The sequence below is a fragment of the Xenopus laevis genome, chromosome 4L, assembly GCF_017654675.1.
Source record: "Xenopus laevis strain J_2021 chromosome 4L, Xenopus_laevis_v10.1, whole genome shotgun sequence".
Classification (NCBI taxonomy): domain Eukaryota; kingdom Metazoa; phylum Chordata; class Amphibia; order Anura; family Pipidae; genus Xenopus; species Xenopus laevis.
Genome location: NC_054377.1, coordinates 57,063,333 through 57,087,170, shown reverse-complemented (window position 1 = coordinate 57,087,170; position 23,838 = coordinate 57,063,333). Strand labels below are relative to the sequence as shown.

The following is a 23,838-nucleotide window of genomic DNA, read 5'->3' as shown; positions in this document are numbered from 1 at the left end:
CTTGATACGGGGGTCCTTCAACAGGCATGACAGCATGAAAGACCCCATTCTCACAAGGTTGGATGCAGAGCTATCCATCTCCGCTTCCTCATTATCAAGGACTGCATCATCCACGGTCTCCTCCCCCCAGCCACGTACAAGACCAAGGGTCCCCAAAAGGTCACCACTAGCCCCCTGGGAAGCCTGCTCCTGTTGGTCCTCCTCCTCCTCCTCCACAAAGCCACCTTCCTCCTCTGACTCCACTTCTGGCACCTCTCCCTGCGTTGCAGCAGGTGCCTGGGTTCGTTCTGGTGATTCCGACCAGAAATCGTGCGCTTCCAGCTCCTCGTCACGCTGGTCTACAGCCTCATCTGTCACTCGTCGCACGGCACGCTCCAGGAAGAAAGCGAAGGGTATTAGGTCGCTGATGGTGCCTTCGGTGCGACTGACCATATTTGTCACCTCTTCAAAAGGTCGCATGAGCCTGCAGGCATCGCGCATAAGCACCCAGTAACGGGGGAAAAAAATCCCCAGCTGTGCAGATCCAGTCCTACCACCCAGTTCAAAAAGGTACTCGTTGACGGCCCTTTGTTGTTGCAGCAGACGTTCCAACATAAGGAGCGTTGAATTCCAGCGAGTCTGGCTGTCAGAAATCAAACGCCTGACTGGCATGTTGTAGCGCTGCTGAATGTCAGCAAGGCGTGCCATGGCTGTGTAGGAACATCTGAAATGGGCCGACACCTTTCTGGACTGGGTGAGAACGTCCTGGAATCCTGGGTACTTGGAGACAAAACGTTGGACTATTAAATTTAACACATGTGCCATGCAGGGCACATGTGTTAAATTGCCCAGTCTCAACGCTGCCAACAGATTGCTTCCATTGTCACACACCACTTTTCCGATCTGCAGTTGGTGTGGGGTCAGCCACCGATCGGCCTGTGACTGCAGAGATGACAGGAGTACAGATCCGGTATGGTTTTTGCTTTCCAGGCACGTCATCCCCAAGACAGCGTGACAACGGCGTACCTGGCACGTCGAATAGCCTAGGGGGAGCTGGGGGTGCACAGGTGTGGAGGAGGAGAAGGAGGACCCAGCAGCAGAGTAAGAAGAAGAAGAAGATGAGGTAGAGAGCGATGGAGGAGTAGAGGTGGTGGCAGAACCGCGTGCAATCCGTGGCGGTGACACCAACTCCACTGTTGTTGTTGAGCTACCCATTCCCTGCTTCCCAGCCATTACCAAGTTCACCCAGTGGGCAGTGTAGGTGACATACCTGCCCTGACCATGCTTGGAGGACCATGCGTCAGTAGTCATATGGACCTTTGGCCCAACACTAAGTGACAGAGATGCGGTAACTTGGCTCTGCACATGTTGGTACAGGTGTGGTATTCCCTTTTTAGAAAAAAAATTGCGGCTGGGTACCTTCCACTGCGGTGTCCCAATTGCTACAAATTTGCGGAAGGCCTCAGAGTCCACCAGCTGGTATGGTAAAAGCTGGCGGGCTAAGAGTGCAGACAAGCCAGCTGTCAGACGCCGGGCAAGGGGGTGACAGTCAGACATTGGCTTCTTACGCTCAAACATGGCCTTCACAGAAACTTGGCTGGTGGCAGATGACTGGGAATGGGAACAGGTGGTCAAGGTGGAAGGCGGAGTGGAGGGTGGTTCAGACGGGTCAAGGAGAGCAGAGGTAGAGCAGTAAGATGCTGGACCAGAAGGAGTGTGGCTTTTAGTTTGCCTGTTGCCTTTGAGGTGTTGCTCCCAAAGTGCTTTGTGCTTGCCGCTCATGTGCCTTCGCATAGAAGTTGTACCTATGTGGCTGTTGGGCTTACCAAGGCTCAGTTTCTGACTGCACTCATTGCAAATTACAATGCTTTTGTCAGAGGCACACACATTAAAAAAATCCCACACTGCTGACTTTTTGGAAGTGTGCGATCTGGCGGTAACAGTAGAAGTTGGCGGCATTGGCGGCAATGGCGGGTGCGTTGGCCGGCTGAACACAGGTGCCGATACATGTTGTTGCCCTACTGATCCCTGCGGGCTGTCCTCCCTGCTTCTTCTAAGTCTTATTCTCCTACTGCCTCTCTGACTCTCCGTCTCTCCATCTGAACTACCCTCCTCTTGCTCTCTTCTACTAGGCACCCACAAAACATCAATCTCCTCATCATCATTCTCCTCAGATGCATCAATTTCTTCTGACACATCACAGAAGGAAGCAGCAGCGGGGACCTCCTCCTCATCACTCATTATGTCCATCTCTATCGTGTTCTCTGCCAGAATTAAATCTGGTGTAAGGTCCTCATCTCCTTCATCTTCTTCTGGCAATAATGGTTGCGCATTACTCAGTTCAAGAAACTCATGGGAAAATAACTCCTCTGACCCCAGTGAAGAAGGGGCACCGGTGGTGGAGGAAGTGTTACGTGGGGTGGCCATAGCAGTGGAGGATGAGGAGGATGTTGTGGTAAAGTTAGAAACGGTAGAGGATGGGGTGTGCTGTGTAAGCCAGTCAACTACCTCTTCAGCATTTTGGGAGTTCAGGGTCATTGGCTTTTTAAAACTGGGCAATTTGCTAGGGCCACAGGATTGCATAGCAGCACGGCCCTAGCACGGCCTCTGCGTGGCGGCCTGCCTTTGCCTGGCATTATTTTTAAAAAAACAACAACAACAACAAAAACTCAGTTGGTTTTTCTGGAAACGATAATACACACAGCTAGATGGCGGGTTGAAGAAAACAGTGTGCAAATAATGCCTACAAGGTCAACGTATACACTACTACAGCGGTGGATACGGATTACGTAAAATATATGAATGCTGCTTGAAAAAAGTCACTCCGGTGTTTTTTCTGGAGACGGTAATATTATGGATATTTAGACAGAATGTGAACAAGGTCACACAGCTAGATGGCGGGTTGAAGAAACAGTGTGCAAATAATGCCTACAAGGTCAACGTATACACTACTACAGCGGTGGATACGGATTACGTAAAATATATGAATGCTGCTTGAAAAAAAGTAACTCAAGTGGTTTTTCTAGAGACGATAATATTATCAATATTTAGACAAAATGTGAACAAGCTCACACAGCTAGATGGCGGGTTGAAGAAAACAGTGTGCAAATAATGCCTACAAGGTCAACGTATACACTACTACAGCGGTGGATACGGATTACGTAAAATATATGAATGCTGCTTGAAAAAAGTCACTCCGGTGTTTTTTCTGGAGACGGTAATATTATGGATATTTAGACAGAATGTGAACAAGGTCACACAGCTAGATGGCGGGTTGAAGAAAACAGTGTGCAAATAATGCCTACAAGGTCAACGTATACACTACTACAGCGGTGGATACGGATTACGTAAAATATATGAATGCTGCTTGAAAAAAAGTAACTCAAGTGGTTTTTCTAGAGACGATAATATTATCAATATTTAGACAAAATGTGAACAAGCTCACACAGCTAGATGGCGGGTTGAAGAAAACAGTGTGCAAATAATGCCTACAAGGTCAACGTATACACTACTACAGCGGTGGATACGGATTACGTAAAATATATGAATGCTGCTTGAAAAAAAGTAACTCAAGTGGTTTTTCTAGAGACGATAATATTATCAATATTTAGACAAAATGTGAACAAGCTCACACAGCTAGATGGCGGGTTGAAGAAAACAGTGTGCAAATAATGCCTACAAGGTCAACGTATACACTACTACAGCGGTGGATACGGATTACGTAAAATATATGAATGCTGCTTGAAAAAGTCACTCCGGTGTTTTTCTGGAGACGGTAATATTATGGATATTTAGACAGAATGTGAACAAGGTCACACAGCTAGATGGCGGGTTGAAGAAAACAGTGTGCAAATAATGCCTACAAGGTCAACGTATACACTACTACAGCGGTGGATACGGATTACGTAAAATATATGAATGCTGCTTGAAAAAAAGTAACTCAAGTGGTTTTTCTAGAGACGATAATATTATCAATATTTAGACAAAATGTGAACAAGCTCACACAGCTAGATGGCGGGTTGAAGAAAACAGTGTGCAAATAATGCCTACAAGGTCAACGTATACACTACTACAGCGGTGGATACGGATTACGTAAAATATATTATGGCTGCTTGAAAAAAGTCACTCCGGTGTTTTTTCTGGAGACGGTAATATTATGGATATTTAGACAGAATGTGAACAAGGTCACACAGCTAGATGGCGGGTTGAAGAAAACAGTGTGCAAATAATGCCTACAAGGTCAACGTATACACTACTACAGCGGTGGATACGGATTACGTAAAATATATGAATGCTGCTTGAAAAAAGTCACTCCGGTGTTTTTTCTGGAGACGGTAATATTATGGATATTTAGACAGAATGTGAACAAGGTCACACAGCTAGATGGCGGGTTGAAGAAAACAGTGTGCAAATAATGCCTACAGGGCAAATAATGCCTAAAAGGTCAACTTATACACTACTACAGCGGTTGTAAAATAAAAAAAAGTAAAATAAAAAAAAAATGAATATTAAAAAAAAAAAATGAATATTAAAAAAAAAAATTAAAGTTGGTGCTGCTGAACTACTAGGAGCAGCAGATTAGCACACCAGTCCCACTCCCCAACACTGCTAGACTAATAGCACTGGGCTCTTATAGTAGTAGTAGTAGTAGTAGTAAAACAACAAAAAAATAAATAAAAGCAGTCCTTACAAGGACTACTGTTATTGCAGCAGTCAGCAGATGAGATCAGAAGCAGGACAGCTGCCCACTGCAGCTACATACAGAGCACTGCAGTAGAAGGTAGATTACTAGCCAGCAAAGCTACCTAAGCTTAAATGTCCCTCAAACCCCTGCAGACTTCTGTCCCTCCAATAACAGAGCAGTATCAAAACGATTACTAGCCAGCAAACTTTCAACTGTCCCTGAAATCACTAACAGGCAGCAGCTCTCTCCCTACACTATCTCTTCAGCACACACAGGCAGAGTGAAAAAACGCTGCAGGGCTTCGGTTTTTATAGGGAAGGGGAGTGGTCCAGGGGAGAGCTTCCTGATTGGCTGCCATGTACCTGCTGGTCTGGGGTGAGAGGGCAAAAAAAAGCGCCAACAATGGCGAACCCAAAATGGCGAACGTCGCGCGACGTTCGCGAACTTCCGGCGAGCGCGAACACCCGATGTTCGCGCGAACAAGTTCGCCGGCGAACAGTTCGCGACATCTCTATTTATTACGACATAACTGCAGAATAAGTAGCAATAACGTATAATATCTTGTGGTTTTTTTTTTACTGTTCTCTCCTTTTCAGATTGGCACATACAGTGCCTATTGATTAAGAGACTGGTTGCACAAATGGCAGTAATTTTGCGGACAAAAGAATGTTCAATAATAAAACAATTTAAAAGCTGTTTGGCATGTTTGCTTGAGTAGGCTGCAGTTTGGGACATTTTCAAATGTAATAAAAGAAATAAAACAATAATACTGTTTTCTGTTAAAGGTACCTAAAGATCTAAGTTCTGGCAGCAGGGTTACCATTATTTATGATTCAGAATAAAATAGTACAAGCTTTGGCCTCTATAAGAACCACACTCTTAGGGGGTTATTTACTAATCTGAATTTATCTCATATCAATAAAAATAACTCGACCAAACTCCCAATGCCGGGTTGTAGTTTATTTATTTATTTATTAAAAAACTAGATTTCATCAGTTAGTGGAAAAACTCGATAAAATCAAGCAAAATCGTACAAATTTGATTTGACTTTTTTCTCGAATTGATTGATTTTTCCAAGTTTGGACTGAAAACCCTGAAAAGGTTGTATTTTCAGGCTAAACTTAGCGCAGACCAATATAACTTCAAATTGGTATAGGTGCCTCTCCTATTGACTTGACAGGTCTGAGTTGGCAGATTTTCGGATTCTGGCTTTTTGCAGCATCAGGCTTTTTTCCACAAAATATTCAAGTTTTTGCCCCAAAAAGCTCAACCATATAAATTTGAGGTTTAGTAAATAACCCCCTTAAAATTTCCAAATGCATCATTTCACTAACACTAGTGCTACATTCCTCTAATATTTTGGGAATCCCCCCAGGGTTATGAGCTTTTCTGAAAAATCAGCCTAAACAATTTCATAAGCTCCAAAAAAGGCATTTGGTAATGCTAACTTTATGGACTTAAACCTGTATGTTACGCCTCATTTACAAGCAGGGAGGCAGTGTGCAAAGTACTAAGCATAGACACAAGTGACCATATGGTTTGCACATTTTCCTCAGACATCCTGCAAAAAATGATTGGCCGCAAGTCTCCACCTGTTAGTGGAAGGGGCAGAGTGGACTCATTCACCCAGGCATACATACTCCACCATTAATGGTATCTGCCATCATAACATTATCCAGTATTCAGCAACCTGGCTGCTCTCATTGCGAAGAACCACTTCTATTGCTCCAAGTGAAAATACTTGTGCCACTTAGTGCTCTTCCATCTCTGCCTGGGGGTAAATGTTCCCCAATGTTTGTAAGAATGGAAGCCTTTGGTTTATTCTCTGCAAATTCTGCAAGTTTCCTGGAAGAAATAAATAATTGAAACTTGTTTTCATGTCGTCCTATTCTGCTAGTGTCTGCAAGAACTAGGTGGTGTTTGAGCCTAAAAACATGCATTTGCTATAAAGGAATCCTTCAGAGTGTTTGGAATCTCAAAAAGTATGTTTTTCGCTTGCTATGAAAACCTATACTTGTATGTTTAGAAGTGAATTCAAGATCTGCTAGTGTTGAACAATATTCTTCAGATGATAGAAATATGGAGTAAATTTTAGCAGCCTTTACATGAAAAGAAACACACGACAGCTGTCATGAGTGTAAGTGGCTCTTGTACAGATTCATTAAAATAAATTGAATTTTTACTGTACGGCTGCATATGAGAGATGACACAGATATTAGCCAAGTACTAAGACTTTGTATCAAAGATATTCTGCTGTGGACTGTAATAAAATACGTTTCTCCCCGTTCAGCCTTCTTCAAAAGCATCTGCCATCAGTCAGTCTAAGCATTTTATTAGGGAATGAATCAGCAGTCTGTTATGTAGAAATTGCCATTCTACGGCTATCAATCATAAAGCCACCTTCTATTCTTCACAAGTGTTACAGTATAAAAAGACACTGTATACAGAATATGTTATTTTAGGCTCCTACCTTTCTTATTATTTTGGTCAGTACAATTTTGAAATAAACTCATTTAGGGGGTTATTTATCAAAGTTTTATATACATCGAATGAACTTACAACTGAAATGGTATCTTACAGTATGTAAGAGAATAAACCCCATTCTGTGAGTTTGAGTTGCGAAACCCGAAAACTCAAATTAATTGAGTTTTCTGCTGTAAAAAAACAATTATTTGAGTTTTTGGCCTAAGAAAAAAACTCGAACATCATGAAGGCTATTAACATCCTCAGATGGTTTAAGGAACATCCACCATTGACTCCTACATGCCCTTGACAGCTTTTGGATGGTGTATTTTTAGATTCAAGCTATTTCCAGCATCTGGGTATAATAAATATCAAAAAACGCGAGTTTTTTAAAAAACTAAAAATTTTTTAATTTTTTTAACTGAAAATATGAGTTTTGACAAATAAATCAACTCGAAAAACTCTAATTTTCATGGAAAGGACAACTCGAACCTTAATAAATCTGCCCCCTAGTGTCCTGTATAAAATTCTGATTTACTACAAAGGCTTTGCAGTTTTTATCATTATTCTTATAAAGCATTAATAGCATTCGTTGGAAAACTTTTTGAGCTTCAACTTTTTTACTCCATTTTAATTCAAATTCAAATTTTTTAATAAAACAGTACACTGGACGTTATCCAAACTAACATATAAGTAATTTTTATTGAAAGCAAAACAATCCTATTGGGTTTACTTCATGATTTTAGTAGCCTTAAAGTATGAAGATACAAATTACATAAAGATCTCTTATCCTGAATTCTCCATGCCATACTATACTATTAAGTCCCTATATAATGAGGAAAGTGTATTACTCTGGATCTGCCAGTATGTATTTTTATAGTGAATGAGTTATATATGAAGAGCAGACCACAGTACACCATGGCATAATGCTAGTATTCATTTTAATATAAATAAATTTATTTATGAGTCATGGGACATAGTAAGCCATCGGAAACAACTTCTAAGATAAAGGTTGCTTCATTTAAAGCCCCTTTTTATTTACAGTAAACAAGCCCAAATTGTTCAGCCGGTGATTAAGTATAACAGCGATTACTTTACTGAAAGACTCTCATATTCTTGATTTGTTTTAAATTTAGCATAATGTTCATCTTTTTTGGTTAGCTTGGCCCTGTTCATTAGGGTGTTTTACCTCTTAGCTACCACCAAACTAAAATCCTCATTGGAAAGACTAACATTTGGCTGTTGGATTCAATTCTCCAAAGTGACCACATTTGTCAAAGCACAGTGTCATACTCAGAGAACCTGAGATTTAAGGCCCACTAGCAAAATGCAAAACTGTATGTATTATATACAGTGTAGGTGAATGGTAGGCTGGCAGGGTATTCATGGTACTATTTATGGTTAGCACTGTAGTTACTATTGCTGCCTTGCTGAACTGAGATCCTGAATTTGATTCTAACCAGGGCATTATCTGTATGTTTGTAGGTTCTCCTTGAGTCTGTAAAGGTTTATTTCTACAGTGTACAGGAAACAAATGACTTCTGATTATGCATCTTTTAAAAATATTTGCATACAACATCTACTGCAACCCCACAGTCCAACTTCTTACTAGACTAAGACTGCCCAGGTGAGAGAGAAGCTTAATAAAACTGCTGGGATTAAGAGCCTTTTTGCTAGTGGATCCTTTTAGCCTTAATGACTGAGTAAGATGTCAAAGCAAAAATTAGCTAAATGTTCTCAGCTAAAATATCAGCCTACAAAAGAGGGGGATCAATGCATATTTCCTGGTCCCGCTTTATTAATTTAGTATCTATGCAAGTGCATATATCTTCAAGTTAAAGAAAATCTGATCATAAAATTGTCAAGCCACCATACCATGTTGAGATAAACCCAACATGCAGGTAGGTGCCAGCCTGTAAAAAGTATGACAAAAAGGATAATAGCTAAAACCACCAAATGTGTTTTATCTTGATGTGGTATAGGGGCTTGACAATTTCATGGTTAGGACTTTGTAACTGAAAACCCCTGTTTTTGAAAACATATGAACTTCAGAAGATACTAAGGGGGTTATTTATCAAGGTCTGAATTTATCTCAATATCGCCTGCTACAAACTCCGATCTAAGCTGCTCGGGTTTTTAACGCTTATGTATTATTATATTTAGTGATGGGCGCCCGTTTTTCCGACGCCGGCGCCCGTTTTTGACGCCGGCGTCCGTTTTTTCGAAAAAAAAATTTTGACGCCGGCGAATTTTTGCCGCGAATTTTCGCGGGCGTTTCGCAAATTTATTCGCTGGCGGCAAAACGCGCAAATTCGCCGCAAATTTGCACCTGGCGAATAAATTCGCCCATCACTAATTATATTTTCCCAAAAATCACCTTTGCGGATAAAGCTCAGATTTTCACGATTTTTTTGTGACTTTTCCCCGAAAACTCTGAATTTTTCCGAGTTTTCATCCGAAAGCTCCGAAAACATTGTGAAATTGCCCGAAACCCCGACACAACCAAAAATCAATGGGACTGTTCCCATTGAATTTTTTGCAACCTTGACAGGTTTGAGATGCCGTGTTTTTATATTCAGGCTTTTTAGCCCGAATATAAAAACATATAAAAATTCGTGATTTTTTCAAAAGCCTATTATCACACAATTTTTTTTTCAGATTTCGGGGAATTTCCGGTATTCTGAGTTTAGTAAATAACCTCCTAAATTATAAATGAATCAGTGGATCAAGGGTTCTGCATTCACCTATCCCCCCTCTTTTGTATGCTTGTAGTTAATATGGCTAGATCAGTTGCACTTCTATTGCATCAATATTTTACTTAGCCTCTGAGTGCTTCCACAATCCCTCTTTTGTGTATTTCAGCTAAAATATAGATATTTCAATATGGATTTGAATACACTAGCTTAGGTTTTCAATGTACTTATCACATGAGTGATAAGTAAACCTTCAAAATAAAAGAATGTATAACGGATTAGGCTGCTATTCCAAGGACTTTTGCAATGTACATTCATTATTTATTTTGTTTTTATTCCAAGATATTAAAGGATACATGAACTGTTAACATGAATACATTTTGTTACAACAGCACCACCTGCTGGTCATTTTCTGACCAGTCTGACCACCAAGTAGTCAAGAACGTTATCAGGAGAAAGAAAGAGGCTGCTCTGATGTTTTTCTGGTTAGGAAAGATTTGAAAAAGGTTTCTAATTTTTTTTTACTAAGCAGAAGAACATCAGAGCAGCCTCTTTCTTTCTCCTGACAACTTCCTTGACTATTTGGTGGTTGGAAAATGACCAGCAGGTGGTGGTGCTGTAACAAAAATCATTGATGGTAACAGTACATGTATCCTTTAATATCTTGGAATTAAAAAATAAATAAATAATAAATGTACCGGTATATTGCAAAAGTTTTTAGAATAGCAATCTTATCAATTTTACATTCACTTATTTTTAAGGTTTACTTATCCTTTAACCATCTCCCACTGACACTGTATATCAGCATTCACATTTATGGAAGTATCTCTACGTTTGCTGCTTTCATGTCGAAGCTTTCTCCTGCCCTCCCTTTCTCCATCCCCTTCTGTATCTCCTGACATATTGGTAGAAAGAAGAGACAGCCTTGAAGCAAGATGTGCATACTCTGTAACTCACCTCTGAGTCTTATTTCAATATGACCTTATTCACAGAATCCGGCTGAGTACATGATTTGAAGTGTTAAAAAAAGCCGAGCGGTGCATTGTGAAATGTATCTCATACAGCTGCCGGAACTTACTTGTTGTGCGCAGTGGGGGGAAAATGTTCAACATTAGGAGGTGTCAAATGTGAAAAGTTTTGGGAAGGTTTTGCATAGGTGCCGCCAAATTGTCTTCATTGAGAAAGCGCATTTAAGTGTCTGTTTCAAAACAAATTTATAATGCACAAAAAGGAAAGGCGAGAAATGTATTCTGACATTTTGTTCAATCTCGACGATGAAAGCTATTTTGTTCCCAGTGCTAATGTTATGTTGCAGAATATCACATAAGAAATGATACTTGCTCTTTTACATACTCCGATTCTTGACTGGAAGAAAAGACTTGTTCACCCATTACAGATATTATTTCATTAGTATTCTGGTCTAATGCCACAGTGCCAACGTCTTACAATGCAGAGCTTTTAAGCAGACAGTTGAAACATCTGAATTACCACTTTGTACAGAAAGCAATATTTTTCCTAAATTTATTGCACTCTCTGCCACCGAGCAATTATTTCCAAATGCTGGCATACCGCTGCATGATGTAGTGCTCACTTTGATGTTTCTTGATATTGTTGTTGACTGGTGTACAATTTCCAAAATATTATTAAAAATAGGATCTGTGACAAGTGTACTCCATAAGCATAGTGTGGCATTTAGATGAAGAGAAGCAGAAAATGATTGTTGCCGTGTCTGTGAGCTGAATCTAAATGAAGTGCGGTTTATTACCGACACCTTTTTTTCTTTTTTTCTTTGCCGAGTCTTTAAGAGCAATAAATGTTAATCTTAAAATAGTTGTATATGCAGCAACTTTAATAGAAATGGCATTTCAAATGAAAGTTGTTTAAATCAGAAAGGTCCCCTACACTTAAAACCCATCTTTATTTTTTTTTTTATAGGAGATGTGTAATCACTATCACTTGTATTTCCAGCAGGTGGAGTAATGTAATGAAAGGTGCAAAGCTTGTTACAGTTCTAGTAACCCATAGCATCCAATCAGCAGGTAGCATTTACTCAACAGCTTATTAATCAAAAGCAAACATCTAATTGGTATTTAGACCTTGGCAAACTTTGCACTATTTAATTAATAACATAAATTGTGTGGCCTCGTCCAAACTGGGTGTTTTGTTATATGGTATTTCAAATGATTGAATCTGGGCCTTATTGATATAGAGTGCATTACTATTGATCCTGTAAAAGTCTATTTGGCAAATATAAATTTAGGTTGGATTTAAAAAAGAAGTATTGTTGACACAGTGCAGGCATTAACTTCCAACTAGTTATGGGCAAATTTGTTGCATTTTGCTTCGCCGAAAAATTAGCGAAATTGTCAAAAAGCAAATTTTGACGCCCACATAAATTTTGACGTCCAGATCAGGGCGTGCGAATAATGTTAATGCATGATAGTTTTGACACGATTGACTATTCCAGCGCGCGTCTGAATTTTTTGGACACTGGCGTATTTTCAACACTGTTCGCAAATTTATTTGCCAGCGGCGAAACGCAGAGATTCATCACAAATTTGTGCCTGCCAAATTTATTTGCCAATCACTACTTCCAACCAGTCATTTACCTTGTATGACAATTTCACATATCGTCTATTTTATACGCCTGCGTAAATCTGGATCAGTCTTTAACTAATAAATTCTTTTTCCTAAGCAGCCCTGAGAAAATGAGCAGCCCTGAGAAAATGAGTGCAATGTATACATATTATACTGTATGTCACGTAATGTTTAATAACCTATGGTCTTTTAAACCATTTTTTTTTCTGCAGCACATCAATATATTGGCTAACATATTTCCATCAATGTATGTTTTTTGCCCCTGCCCAACACTATCAAGGAAAACTCTGGAAGTTCCCCAGAACAGTGATGAATACAAGCACTCTGACATTGTCCTCAAACTAAACTGTCCAAAGCTTTGCTAATCATTATCACATAGTTATTCTAATATACAGGGATCCACAACAGACATTTCTTCTCTTTAAGGCAGTCTATTTACACACAGGGGTGACCATTTCAGGATACATAACAAGCGTCTGACTGAGCCGGTGGGGCCCGGGCTCTTGTGGGCCCCATCGGCCCAGATCCTAATCTTAATGCCGGCGACCTCCCTTTGTCAGGAGGTCGCAGCAAAAACAAAAAATTTTGTGTGTGTGCACAAACCTGGCGCAGTGTGCATGTGCACAGATCCGGCGCCGCGCGCATACTCACGAATGCGATGCGCAGTAGCCCCATTGGGCCCCAAAGAGAAAATAGAAAGTAATTTGAAAGTGTTGTTATTTCTGGTGATCTATCACAAAACAACTAGTTGTTTGACGGTGAACAACCCCTTTAATAGTCTCACTAGAATTAAATACTTTTCGACTTTTCGTGGAAAGTGAGCGCCAATAAGTGAGCTGGACTATTGTATTGGAATACCTGGCTTACCTGTCCCTTCCAGAATACTTCAGCTTCCCTGATCTGGCTACTTAAGATAAACCCTTCTCTGTTTATTAACACCTTTCCTGGCATTTACATCTCTTACTGGGGAGAAATTAAAGGAAAAACTCACCTTTTTACTCATTTCTTTGGCCACTCTACCACAATAGATTTGTTACTCAAACTACTCAAGACCTGTGTTTTTTTGGATAAGGGGTCTATCTATAATTTGGATCACCATACTTTAAGACTAAAAAAATGTGTGTATATATATATATATATAGATATATCTATATCTATATCTATCTATATCTATATCTATCTATATCTCTCTATCTATCTATATCTCTCTATCTATCTATATCTATCTATCTATCTATCTATATATATATATATATATATATATATATACACTGTATATTTCTAACTTTGAGGAAGGCTGGGGTAACAGCCAAAATGTTAGTGTGAACAATAAATGAACATAAGTCCTGCGAGTGCAGCTTCTTTGAGATATATATTATTTTATTTATTATATAGCTTATATATTAAATAAACCCAATACGATTGGTTTGCCATCAATATAGATTCATGCAGCTTAGTTATCATGAAGTCAAGCTGTTTTATTATTACAGAGAAAAGGGAACTCATTTTGATGCTAAAACAGGTATGAGATCCATTATCTGGAAATCTGTTATCCAGAAAGCTCTGAATTATGGTAATGGTAATTATTTGATTTGAATTGACTCTATGGGAGTCGACCTTACCATAATTCAGAGCTTTCTGGATAACGGGTTTCCAGATAATGGATCTCATACCTGTATTACCATGTGCAATAAAGAAATGTGAGGTTACAAGCAAGGCAAACAAGATTTACTTTTTATTTCCATTCTACCAATGCATTCATGCAGCATATTTATGTACAGTGCGCTGGATCTCCAACATCATAATAAGAGTCAGTAAGAGGTTAATGACAATGTGTATTTAATTGCAGGCATAATGTTTTTTATTAAGATACAATTGTTCTCATTAATAAATAAAATCTAATCTAGAAGGATTTGCTTACAGCACAAATTCATGTCCATGCATTAAAGAATATTGCAAACACAAATCATGAGAATTCCAATAATGTGCTGTAAGTTAGAAATGTGAACATTGCTTTTCTAAATACATATCATTAGCAGATTAAGCACCCACCATGCAGAGTCATGTATGTGTATGTGGTTCGAATATTTTATAGGCAAAACAGCGATGGGGGCAGGGGCAAAACATATGTATTTGTCACGTCGCAATAATTTCTGTTGCCCTGTATCTAAAATATTAATTATTTGGGATTGTATAATAGTTCTGAAACAGACTGCAATATTCTAGTTTCCTTTTTGGTCAATGCATTTTCTTCTTAATTGCCAATCTTTAATATGTGAACTAACTGATGTGTTTGACTTCAAGCTTGCTCCTCTAGGGATAAAAATCTACTGGCTGTGAAATTAGAGCTAACCGGAGCAAATTAACTCCTATACTTCCTTTTTAATTTTGTCAGCAATTGCTGTTTCTCATGAGTGACACATGAACCTATTGTACACTGTAAAATTAATAAGATCTCCCCAAGCATGAGGTGTTATGCTCAGAACAAGGAAGGCTGTGCCATAATATGACCTTAATTTTAAATGCTTTGTTGAATTAATTATGGGTAATTACTCTTTTTAATATCAAGTAGCGTTTTGTATAGTGAGATTATTAGTTCATGTAACTAAGCCACTCGAAATCAGACACAAACTCAAATTTAGATTTTTTTTTCTTGGCATGGATGATTAATAATTTTTTCTTCGTTTTGTGTTTTAATTCTTTTTTGATTTTAGTACTTTTTAAACATGATTACTGTAGCAAAGATCTTGTAAAAACGCAATTATAACATGACAGGTTGTTGGCTGTTCTTCAGCCAGCTTATATGTTTTCTATTTAATTTAACTTTGCAAATTCCTGTTCTCCTGACTGGAGTCATGATTTCTGCTAGATACAATGGTTGGATTGAAAGCTGTTACTCCCAATATGAAATACATTTCAAGCCTTTTTATTTTATTTGTATACATGCCACTGGCACTGCAGGATCCCGGAAAGCACTTTAAGTAGCTAACTATTCTCTTCTTCTAGCTAAAATCCATCAATATTATTCATAGCAACAGAAAAAAAAAACTAACCATAGTTGGGTAGTTAAAAAAAGAGTTATACAAGTATAGGAACCCAAAATCACATTTTCCATAAACCAATGTAACCATGTGGCCCTATTTTAATCAAACTTGATTTTCCCATAGCAAAACAATCCTATTGGCTTTTTTTGTTTTCTATATATGTAAATTGCTATGCCTTACATTAGTATCTTCTTACTCTGAAAAGTGCTATGAGAGATGGTATATAAATAATCATAAAAATGTTTATATTTTTAATAGCCTTAAGGCAAGATGCTCAAAACTACATACAAGCCCTTATATGTACTGTTAGATACATTCATCTGTAAGAATATCAGCATCCTGAACATATTTTCAACAAAATAAGAAAAGCCTATTACAAATCAAAAGCAAATCCATAAAAGATGTAATTAATTAGACCATTAAATCTTTAAATAGACAGTCCATGCACAGATAATACCATATCCCATAACAGCAATTAAAGGGCATGTAAAGTCTAAAATAGAATAAGGCTAGAAATGCTGTATTTTGTATACTAAATATAAACATGAACTTACTGCACCACAAGCCTAATCAAACAAATAATTTATGATTTCAAAGTTGGCTACAGGGGGTCACCATCTTGTAACTTTGTTAAACATCTTTGCAAGACTAAGACTGTGCTCAGTGTGGTCTGGGCTGCTTAGGGATCGTCATAAACAAAGCTGCTTGAGTTCTGCATGGCTGGGAAGTAAGGCGGGGGCTCCCCCTGCTGTTCATAAGTATGATTGTTTCCCTGATCAGCAGTTAGGGACCATCTGACAATTCCTATCCACAGCAGTAAATGAAGGGAGAATTTCACTGCATACAGTCAAGTTTCTGATAAAAACGGTACACATTTTTTAATTAAAGTATTTGGGAGATAGGTTTCTTTTTCATTAAAGAAAGTAAAAATGGGATTTTATTTTTTAAGTCTTCTAGGTCTTTAGTACCATGACCCTAAATCTTTTTTATGAAGGTATACATCATGTTATGCCACAAACTAAAGATTTACTGTAACATTTTATGTATTTGCATATTTCACACTTGCAAAGGAGAAGGGACACAAATATGACAAAGATATCAACTTTTTTGGTTGCCTCAAAAAGCCTGGTTTTACTTTCTTCAATAAGTAGTCTATAATGTCAATTCATAAACTAACAATGCATTCTGTGCGAGATCTGTCCAAAGTCATAAAAAATTAGAAATGGAATAGTAGGAGTTCAGAACTTGATAAGGCATTTGGTAAGGTGAGAACTGATCACTCTCTTTGCAAAATAATACTTCTGAGTAAATTTAGTTATTAGCTCCTTTCCACACCACACCTTTCATCACTGACTACAGAAAAAAAACAGTGATAAAAGTTACAGTAATAACAGTAGTACAACCGTACTTTGTACTTGAACCCAACAAGAATATAATAAATCCATGCTGAAGTCAAAACAATCCTATCAGATTTATTTTGTTTAAATTTTAGATTTTTTTTTCTAGTGACAAGGTCCATACCTCTCTCTCTCAAGTAACTACCAAAATATTTATCCATGTCTTTATACTATCTTGCAACCGACTACTAACACCTCCCATATTCCCACCTCTTCCCCAGCTAAAATGAAGCTTCATTGCTAGATTCCTCTTGCTCTCTTTTAAGTGAGAGCACACCCTCTCCTACTGTTAAATCTATACCATGGCTCCCTGTCAAGTAAAGAATATCTTACAAAATCCTTAAACTAACATTCTCTTCACTCCTCTAAACGCTACACTTATATATATTTATATATGTCTCTATATGTTTCTGGTCATCTCTTGTGTTCCTCCATCTTGTCCCAACCACATTCACTTCCATATCAAATTTATTTTTCTTGCTACTCTTTGCTTTTGGAATTCCATCTCCTGAATTCCTCCTTAAGGAATTATCCCTCCGATTCTTCAAAACTAAACTCAGATCTCACCTCTTGCAGCACTAACTTGAGATTTGGTCCAATCTTGGCCCAATGGTTGGATCAAAACCATTGGAAACCATTGGAAATAGCAATGATTACCTTTATTTTTTCCTGTAAGTAATCAATCCATTTATATTGTAAACTTTGTGGGGCAGGAACTTTTTTCCTTTTGTACCTTTTTCTATTTTTAATGTTTAATTCCCTGTACTATTATTGCATTGTATAAACGAACAGGGCTGTGAGCACAGTAGAACTATATAAATGAAGAGATTGATCTTTACATTTTAATAACATAGAAAATCTGTGTTAACTATGTTTTTAAAACAAGTTCATCATTAACTGCAAACATCTGCTTGCAGAACTTGCTTGTGTATCTATATGTAAAACATAAGTAATGAAATATTTTTTTTGTATATTCGATAACATTTTGCTTTTTTTATTTTTCTTTGTCTTACTTAGATGTGTAAGTACTGGTGACTTTTATAAGCTGACTACTGCATTGCCATGGCAACAGAATGAGAAAAAAAAACATTTACAGAAGAAGGCAGTTTACAGTTACTTCGCGACTAGGCCTCAACCGCTCCAGATTCAGTTTAATTTGCAACCTCATAAGTCTTTAAAATGGCACACCAGTCCTTGGCAGCATCTGTTCCTGCATTCTTTGTATAAATCGATCCCTGCCGAAGAAGCACTATGAACATTTTTGGCTTAAAGGCTCAACAACATTAGTTTAAACGTGTCCTTCGCAAGGCGGAAAGAATGCATTCACAGCGACGTAAATATTTTTCTTTTAATGTTATTGTACCCATAACCAAACCTAAAACTGTTTATCGGTCAGATTTGTGCGTGCGCGTTCTTCATTTCAACACAGGCCAGAGATTTTCCTAGATGAAAATACAACTTGCGGCTGTAACCAACGTGTCTGAAGAACTCATGTTGTGTCCACTCAACCGAGACACTTCGAGAAATACTCTAAAGGCTTTCTTAATGAGTTCATGTTAATAAGATTACCAATCAGCATATGACAAGAAGAAAAGCAATGCAGAGCTGGAATGTTGAAGTAACAGATTAAAGATACATTCACGGTGCAACTAATATGTAATAAGATGATGCTTAAACACATTGTAAGCCTGTTAGAAATAATTACAGTACCTTCACTTCTTCCTTGCTGGGAAGCATAAAAAATATGATACTTAGAATCTCTGCCGAAATGGGATATTTGTCTGAAATACATTCACCCGTATAACATATCTTACACGCATTATAATGTACAGTTAGCGGCTGTAGAGAGTAGTGCAGGCAACCTTTGCATAGGGTGTTTAAGATACATCTTCAACAGATAATATGATCCCATGTATATTTTTTTTAATATTCCCTAATTTTTTATGCACAATAACGCTGTTATTTTCAGTTGTCAACTTTGGTTGACATGGATTTGCCTCTCCTTACTTATTTTAAAATTCAATGCTTAATGTCAACTATTCTCCAAAAGAATTCTTTTAAGGCCTGGCTGCATTAGAGTGTCATTAGAAGTCAGAATAAAAAAACAAAAATCTGTGATCTATGTCTTGATGCTTGCTGTATTCTAAAGCTCAGTCGTAAAGCATACCAGGACTGCTGTGAACTTCTTCATAGAAGGAAGGATGCCTGGATGATTACAATTCTACACTGAATACACACCCTCATATGCAAATATTTTCAGATCAATAAGTACGTTTTTGTCACAGGACTCTACTGTTTTACTCCACATTACACTCATGGGTTTATTTATCAAAAATCTAATTTGTGAGTTTTTTTGATATTTTGAATAAGCTCAGAGTTTAAAAAAACTTGAATGTTTGCTTATTTATTAAAAAAAACGAAATATAAAAAATTGATTGAATAAAATTGTGGTAAAATGTGAGTTTATAAGCTCAAAAAACTAAAATTTGTGAGTTTACAAAGTCAAAAATCTTGAAAAATTTTTTTTGCTAAGGATAACTCCAATTGACTTCTTCATGAAGCTTTTAGATGCAGAAGTTTTACATTCGAGTCTTTAGAGTCTTTCGTGCTCAATAAATATCAAACATTTAAGTTTTTGCAAATAAAACTCGAAAATATCATTTTGAAAAATTTGAATTGCGGCAACATTTTCAATTAGAACGTTTATAAATCACCCCCACAATGCAATGCAGCAATATTGCATTTTATTTTGATGTTTTTGATTTTTTCACATTGGTTTGCATGTTGAGTGACATTTTCTAAAAGTTATTGAAGAAATAAAAGTAATTTGTACACTATTCTATAGAATTAAATAATTATCCCAGGAAAACAGTACAAAAGACTATCACATAAATATGACTAAATAAACAGAGCAGGTGTTCTCAATCATTCTCTGCCAAAGAGTTTTGCAATGGATTGCAGATCTCCTTGACCTGAATTCAATTCACCTTCATCGTAAAGTTAATGTAATAATCTGTATGTGTGTTGCTGAGAGAGAGATAGAGAGAGGAATAAAGCAATGCATTCTCTCTACCCATTAAGTTGCAGGTTTGTATGGTGTTTTAGGTAGATTTCTATTTTTAACTACTTTTTTTTTCTTTTGTCCTTGGGATTGGTCTATAATTATAGCAAGTGCATCATATCAAACGACAGTATGTCACCCACACATCTATTTAACACAAGAACAGAAATAACAGAAATATTTTTAATAGTCTTTGAGAAATAAGAAAAAAATGCATCAAGTTTAAGATATTTTATTCTGTGAGCATGAAAAATGACAACATTCTGTGTGTGTTGAGGTAAGTATATTATGTTATTGGAGCTGGAGACACATTTTTATAAAAATATTGTGACTAGAAATAAGCAAGTCATTTTGTCTGGATCTTAATTCTGTAAGAATCCTAGTATTTGTGACGTGGGAATGAATCCTCAGTTTCTGTTATGTTATTTGGTACGGATTTACTTTTTGTTATGAGTCAGTGCAGGTTGTTTGATTCAATTTAAGCTGCAAACTGAAACCATCGAAAATGCCACTCGTCTCTACTGATACCATTTTTCATTAAGTTATACAGGAGCTTGGAAAGAATATTAGATAACTTTATTAGTGGTGCAAAGTTTGAATAACCTATTGCAGCCAAACAAATAGCTGCCTTAGACAGGTGGTACTAAATTCTACCGGGCTGATTTCTGAAAATCACAATCCTGGCATTCGAGTTTTGTGAATTCAAATGTTAAGGATTTATCAATGGAAACTTCTAGTTAGAATTTTTAAAACAACAGGAACTATGTGATTTTCACGATTTTCACGTTTTTTTCTATGACGTAATGCAGCAGAGTTTCTTTCGATTCAAGTTTTTCCGTAAATACACAATAAACCGCCCTCCCTCCACCCACGCCTGCCTGAGACTTCCAGGTTCCTTTTATAGACTGGCGCCAACCCTCCCCACCGATGTTACAAAAAGGGGCGGGCGATAAGGCGCACATCTGTATAAAAAAAGGAAGCCGGAAGCGGGGAGAGCAGGAAGAACAGTTCAACCTGGACCTGCCCACCACCCGCAACTGAGGTGCGAGGTCGGCTGAACCCGCCCAACCCATGGGTCCCACGAGTATCGAGTCGACCCGCACATCACTAATACACAGCATTCAAGTTTAAAAAAATATATATTGCTGAAAAAAAAAATAAAGTTTCTTTTCTGCTATCAAGTTTTAGAAAAGACTTAAAAGTAGAAAATCCGTGAATCAGCCATACTCTGCTGATCTGTTGCTATGGGTTATTAGTCATTGTGCAAAGTCTTTGCCGTTAATTGCAGTCCACACTAGACTTCTCTACCCTTGTGCTGATGTTTCTTGCATTATTGGATTCAATAAGCTAGTTTCAAAATAAAGTGACAGATGCATTTTTAATTAGAACTTCTACTGTATTTTTTTTTATTTGTTCTTTAGGCCATGTATTGTACTTAAAAATGATTTAATAAATAATATTGCAAACAATGCATGCACTTAAATGGTAGTTATAAGGTGCATTACATTAAATTCAGAAAGATGTTTCTTATCCAAAGCTTCACAGATTGGGCCAAATTCAATTCAGTGAGAAAAGGGTTTTATCACATGAAAACTCACAAGATTCAATTTGAGATGCAATTCAATTCAGAAAAACTAGAAGTGAATTAAGTGTAACGTTTTTTCTCCTCGCACCATGAGTTTTCACGTGATAAACTATGAGATAACTTTTTCTTACTGAATTAAATCTGGTCCATTATGTGGTATGCTCTGGTGATATAGGATGTCCTTGTATTATAGCTCGGACTTATAATTACTTGCCACGGTTGGACAACAAAATACAACAATATTAGAAAAGGGAAAAAATTGATCCTTTCTGACACTTCATATAAAAACAAAAGAAATAAAGACAACAAAAAAGAGTTATGGAATTGAACAATACATAGTACACATGGCACTTTTACAGTTCTTCACATTATACACATTTCAGAGAACCATTTTTGAGACGTGGTCATTTCCCTAACCTTTAGAGATCCAGAGAAACTCCCAGTGTTTCAAACATTTCTAGAGCATATATCTGAAGCTGGCCCGGCGGGACACTGGGAAAGTAGGAGTCGGAGTAGGCGGTGGGTGGCCCTGGACCGCAGTTCCGGGGGGCCCTGGGCACCCCAGTCCGACCCTGATTCCGCAACAGACTTTCAGCAAAAGAATTGCATGCTAATGCGAATGCTGTTTTAAGGGCCAAGCAGCAGAAGTAGTCAATTCCCACTCATAAAATGTTAGCAGCAATGTTAGCCCAAATTTCAAAAATGTGAACTCACCATTGCATTTGTTTTGAGATATGAGGCACAACTGCAGTGGATGCAACTTGACACTGTGCTGCAATGATGCCAGAATTCTGGGAAACATACTTTATTGCAGAAAAATTGTACCTTGCACACCGCTATATTCATAAATTAGCCTTTTGATGGTCTAGAGTTGGTAGCTACAGTTAGGGGATCCATTATCAGGAAAGCCGCTATCCAGAAAATTTAGAATTAAAACCAGCCTTTTGAGTTTATTTAATGTTCTCATGATTTTCTAGTAGGTATAAAGATCCAAATTACGGCAAGATCCATTATGCGGAAATCCCCATGTCCCAAGCATTCTGGATAACAGGTCCCATACCGTTAGTCGATATACTCATTGCCACCAACCCTTTGCCTACTGTACAGGATTTCTGATTTCTTTTTCATTTGACTACAGTGCAATTAGTCTAAAAACATAGGGAATAGGTGCAAGGTTTTTAATTGTTTTCCTTGGCCTGCATAGTAGGTCTTTTGGCACCTATAGAATGGAGCACAAAGATTTGGACCACACTTTGTGTGCATGATGGGGAACAGCTGGGATGAAAAGAACTGGGGAGTCTTGTACTTGCTATACAGAATATTTATGGTGGACATTTAAAGTAAAAAGGCTCCCATGTGGCTCACAGTAAATGGGTCTACAGCTTGCACCATGGTTTCAGTCTGGGTAAGGATGCAGTGCACAGAGGTACATGAAGCACCAGAAGGGCTGGGTGCAAGAACTAAATGTACAGAATGTTAAAAGCCTGCCATTGGGCCTAAACATTTTAATGGGCCCTATTAAAACATTTATTCTGATACATTTACATTAATGGAAAAAAACTGATTTTACTGCTCCACCTGCAGCAAAACTACATCTCCCATTATCCTTGCGCTTCTAATGTAAGGTTACCACGACCACTTGAAAAATCAAGAAGAGTTCTAATAAATACAGCTGCTAATATACACTTATTGCAAAGTGTTTGCATTTAAATTGCAATCAGTTCAGCACTTCAGTTCAGATTTTTTAGAAGCTTTCCTATCATCTGGTAACCTTGTGCTAATAGGTGGATGGTGGCAATAAAATAATCACAGAAAGCATACACAATATTAAGTTCTTCCCATTAAATGTATCCAAATATTTTTAGAATGTGTTACATTGGTAAAGCGGAGTTCAAGAACTCAAGATATCAAATTTCCAAATAAATAAAGGGAACCCCATACACTGCACCGAAGTTACACCATTGTTTTTTTTTACTCTCTTACATTTTGAATCCCTTCTGCTGAACGGAAATGGAATGAAAATTATATAACACACATCATTAGCTCTGGAAAAACTGAAAGACTGTTATTTCACCTTCAAGTCCTTGAAACAGCTAAAAGCTAAGATGCTAGTATGCATAAAGTAGCATTAAGACACGCGGGAAGTAAAAGGTCATTTACTGGCACTGTGCCCATGGAGACAATAATGCAGTCTACCCAGTTACATACAATAATAAAGTGGCTGCAAAGGAGGTGATTGTACAGAAGATATGTAAGGTTAAACACTTAGAAATCTATCTGAATATTGCATTACAGAACATTTGGAACAGATTTTATGATAATGAATATATATCC

General features: G+C 37.7%; 1 protein-coding gene across 1 annotated transcript in view; it reads left to right on the top strand.

Moving 5' to 3' along the window:
* The window catches only part of cdh13.L (cadherin 13 L homeolog), a 523,301-nt gene extending 504,325 nt beyond the window's left edge, over positions 1-18,976 (top strand). Inside the window, 1 exon segment of the mRNA NM_001094730.1 lies at positions 17,876-18,976. Within this exon segment, the coding sequence (NP_001088199.1) occupies positions 17,876-17,883 (8 nt within the window). The 3' untranslated portion in view covers positions 17,884-18,976.
* The last annotated feature ends 4,862 nt before the right edge of the window (positions 18,977-23,838 follow it).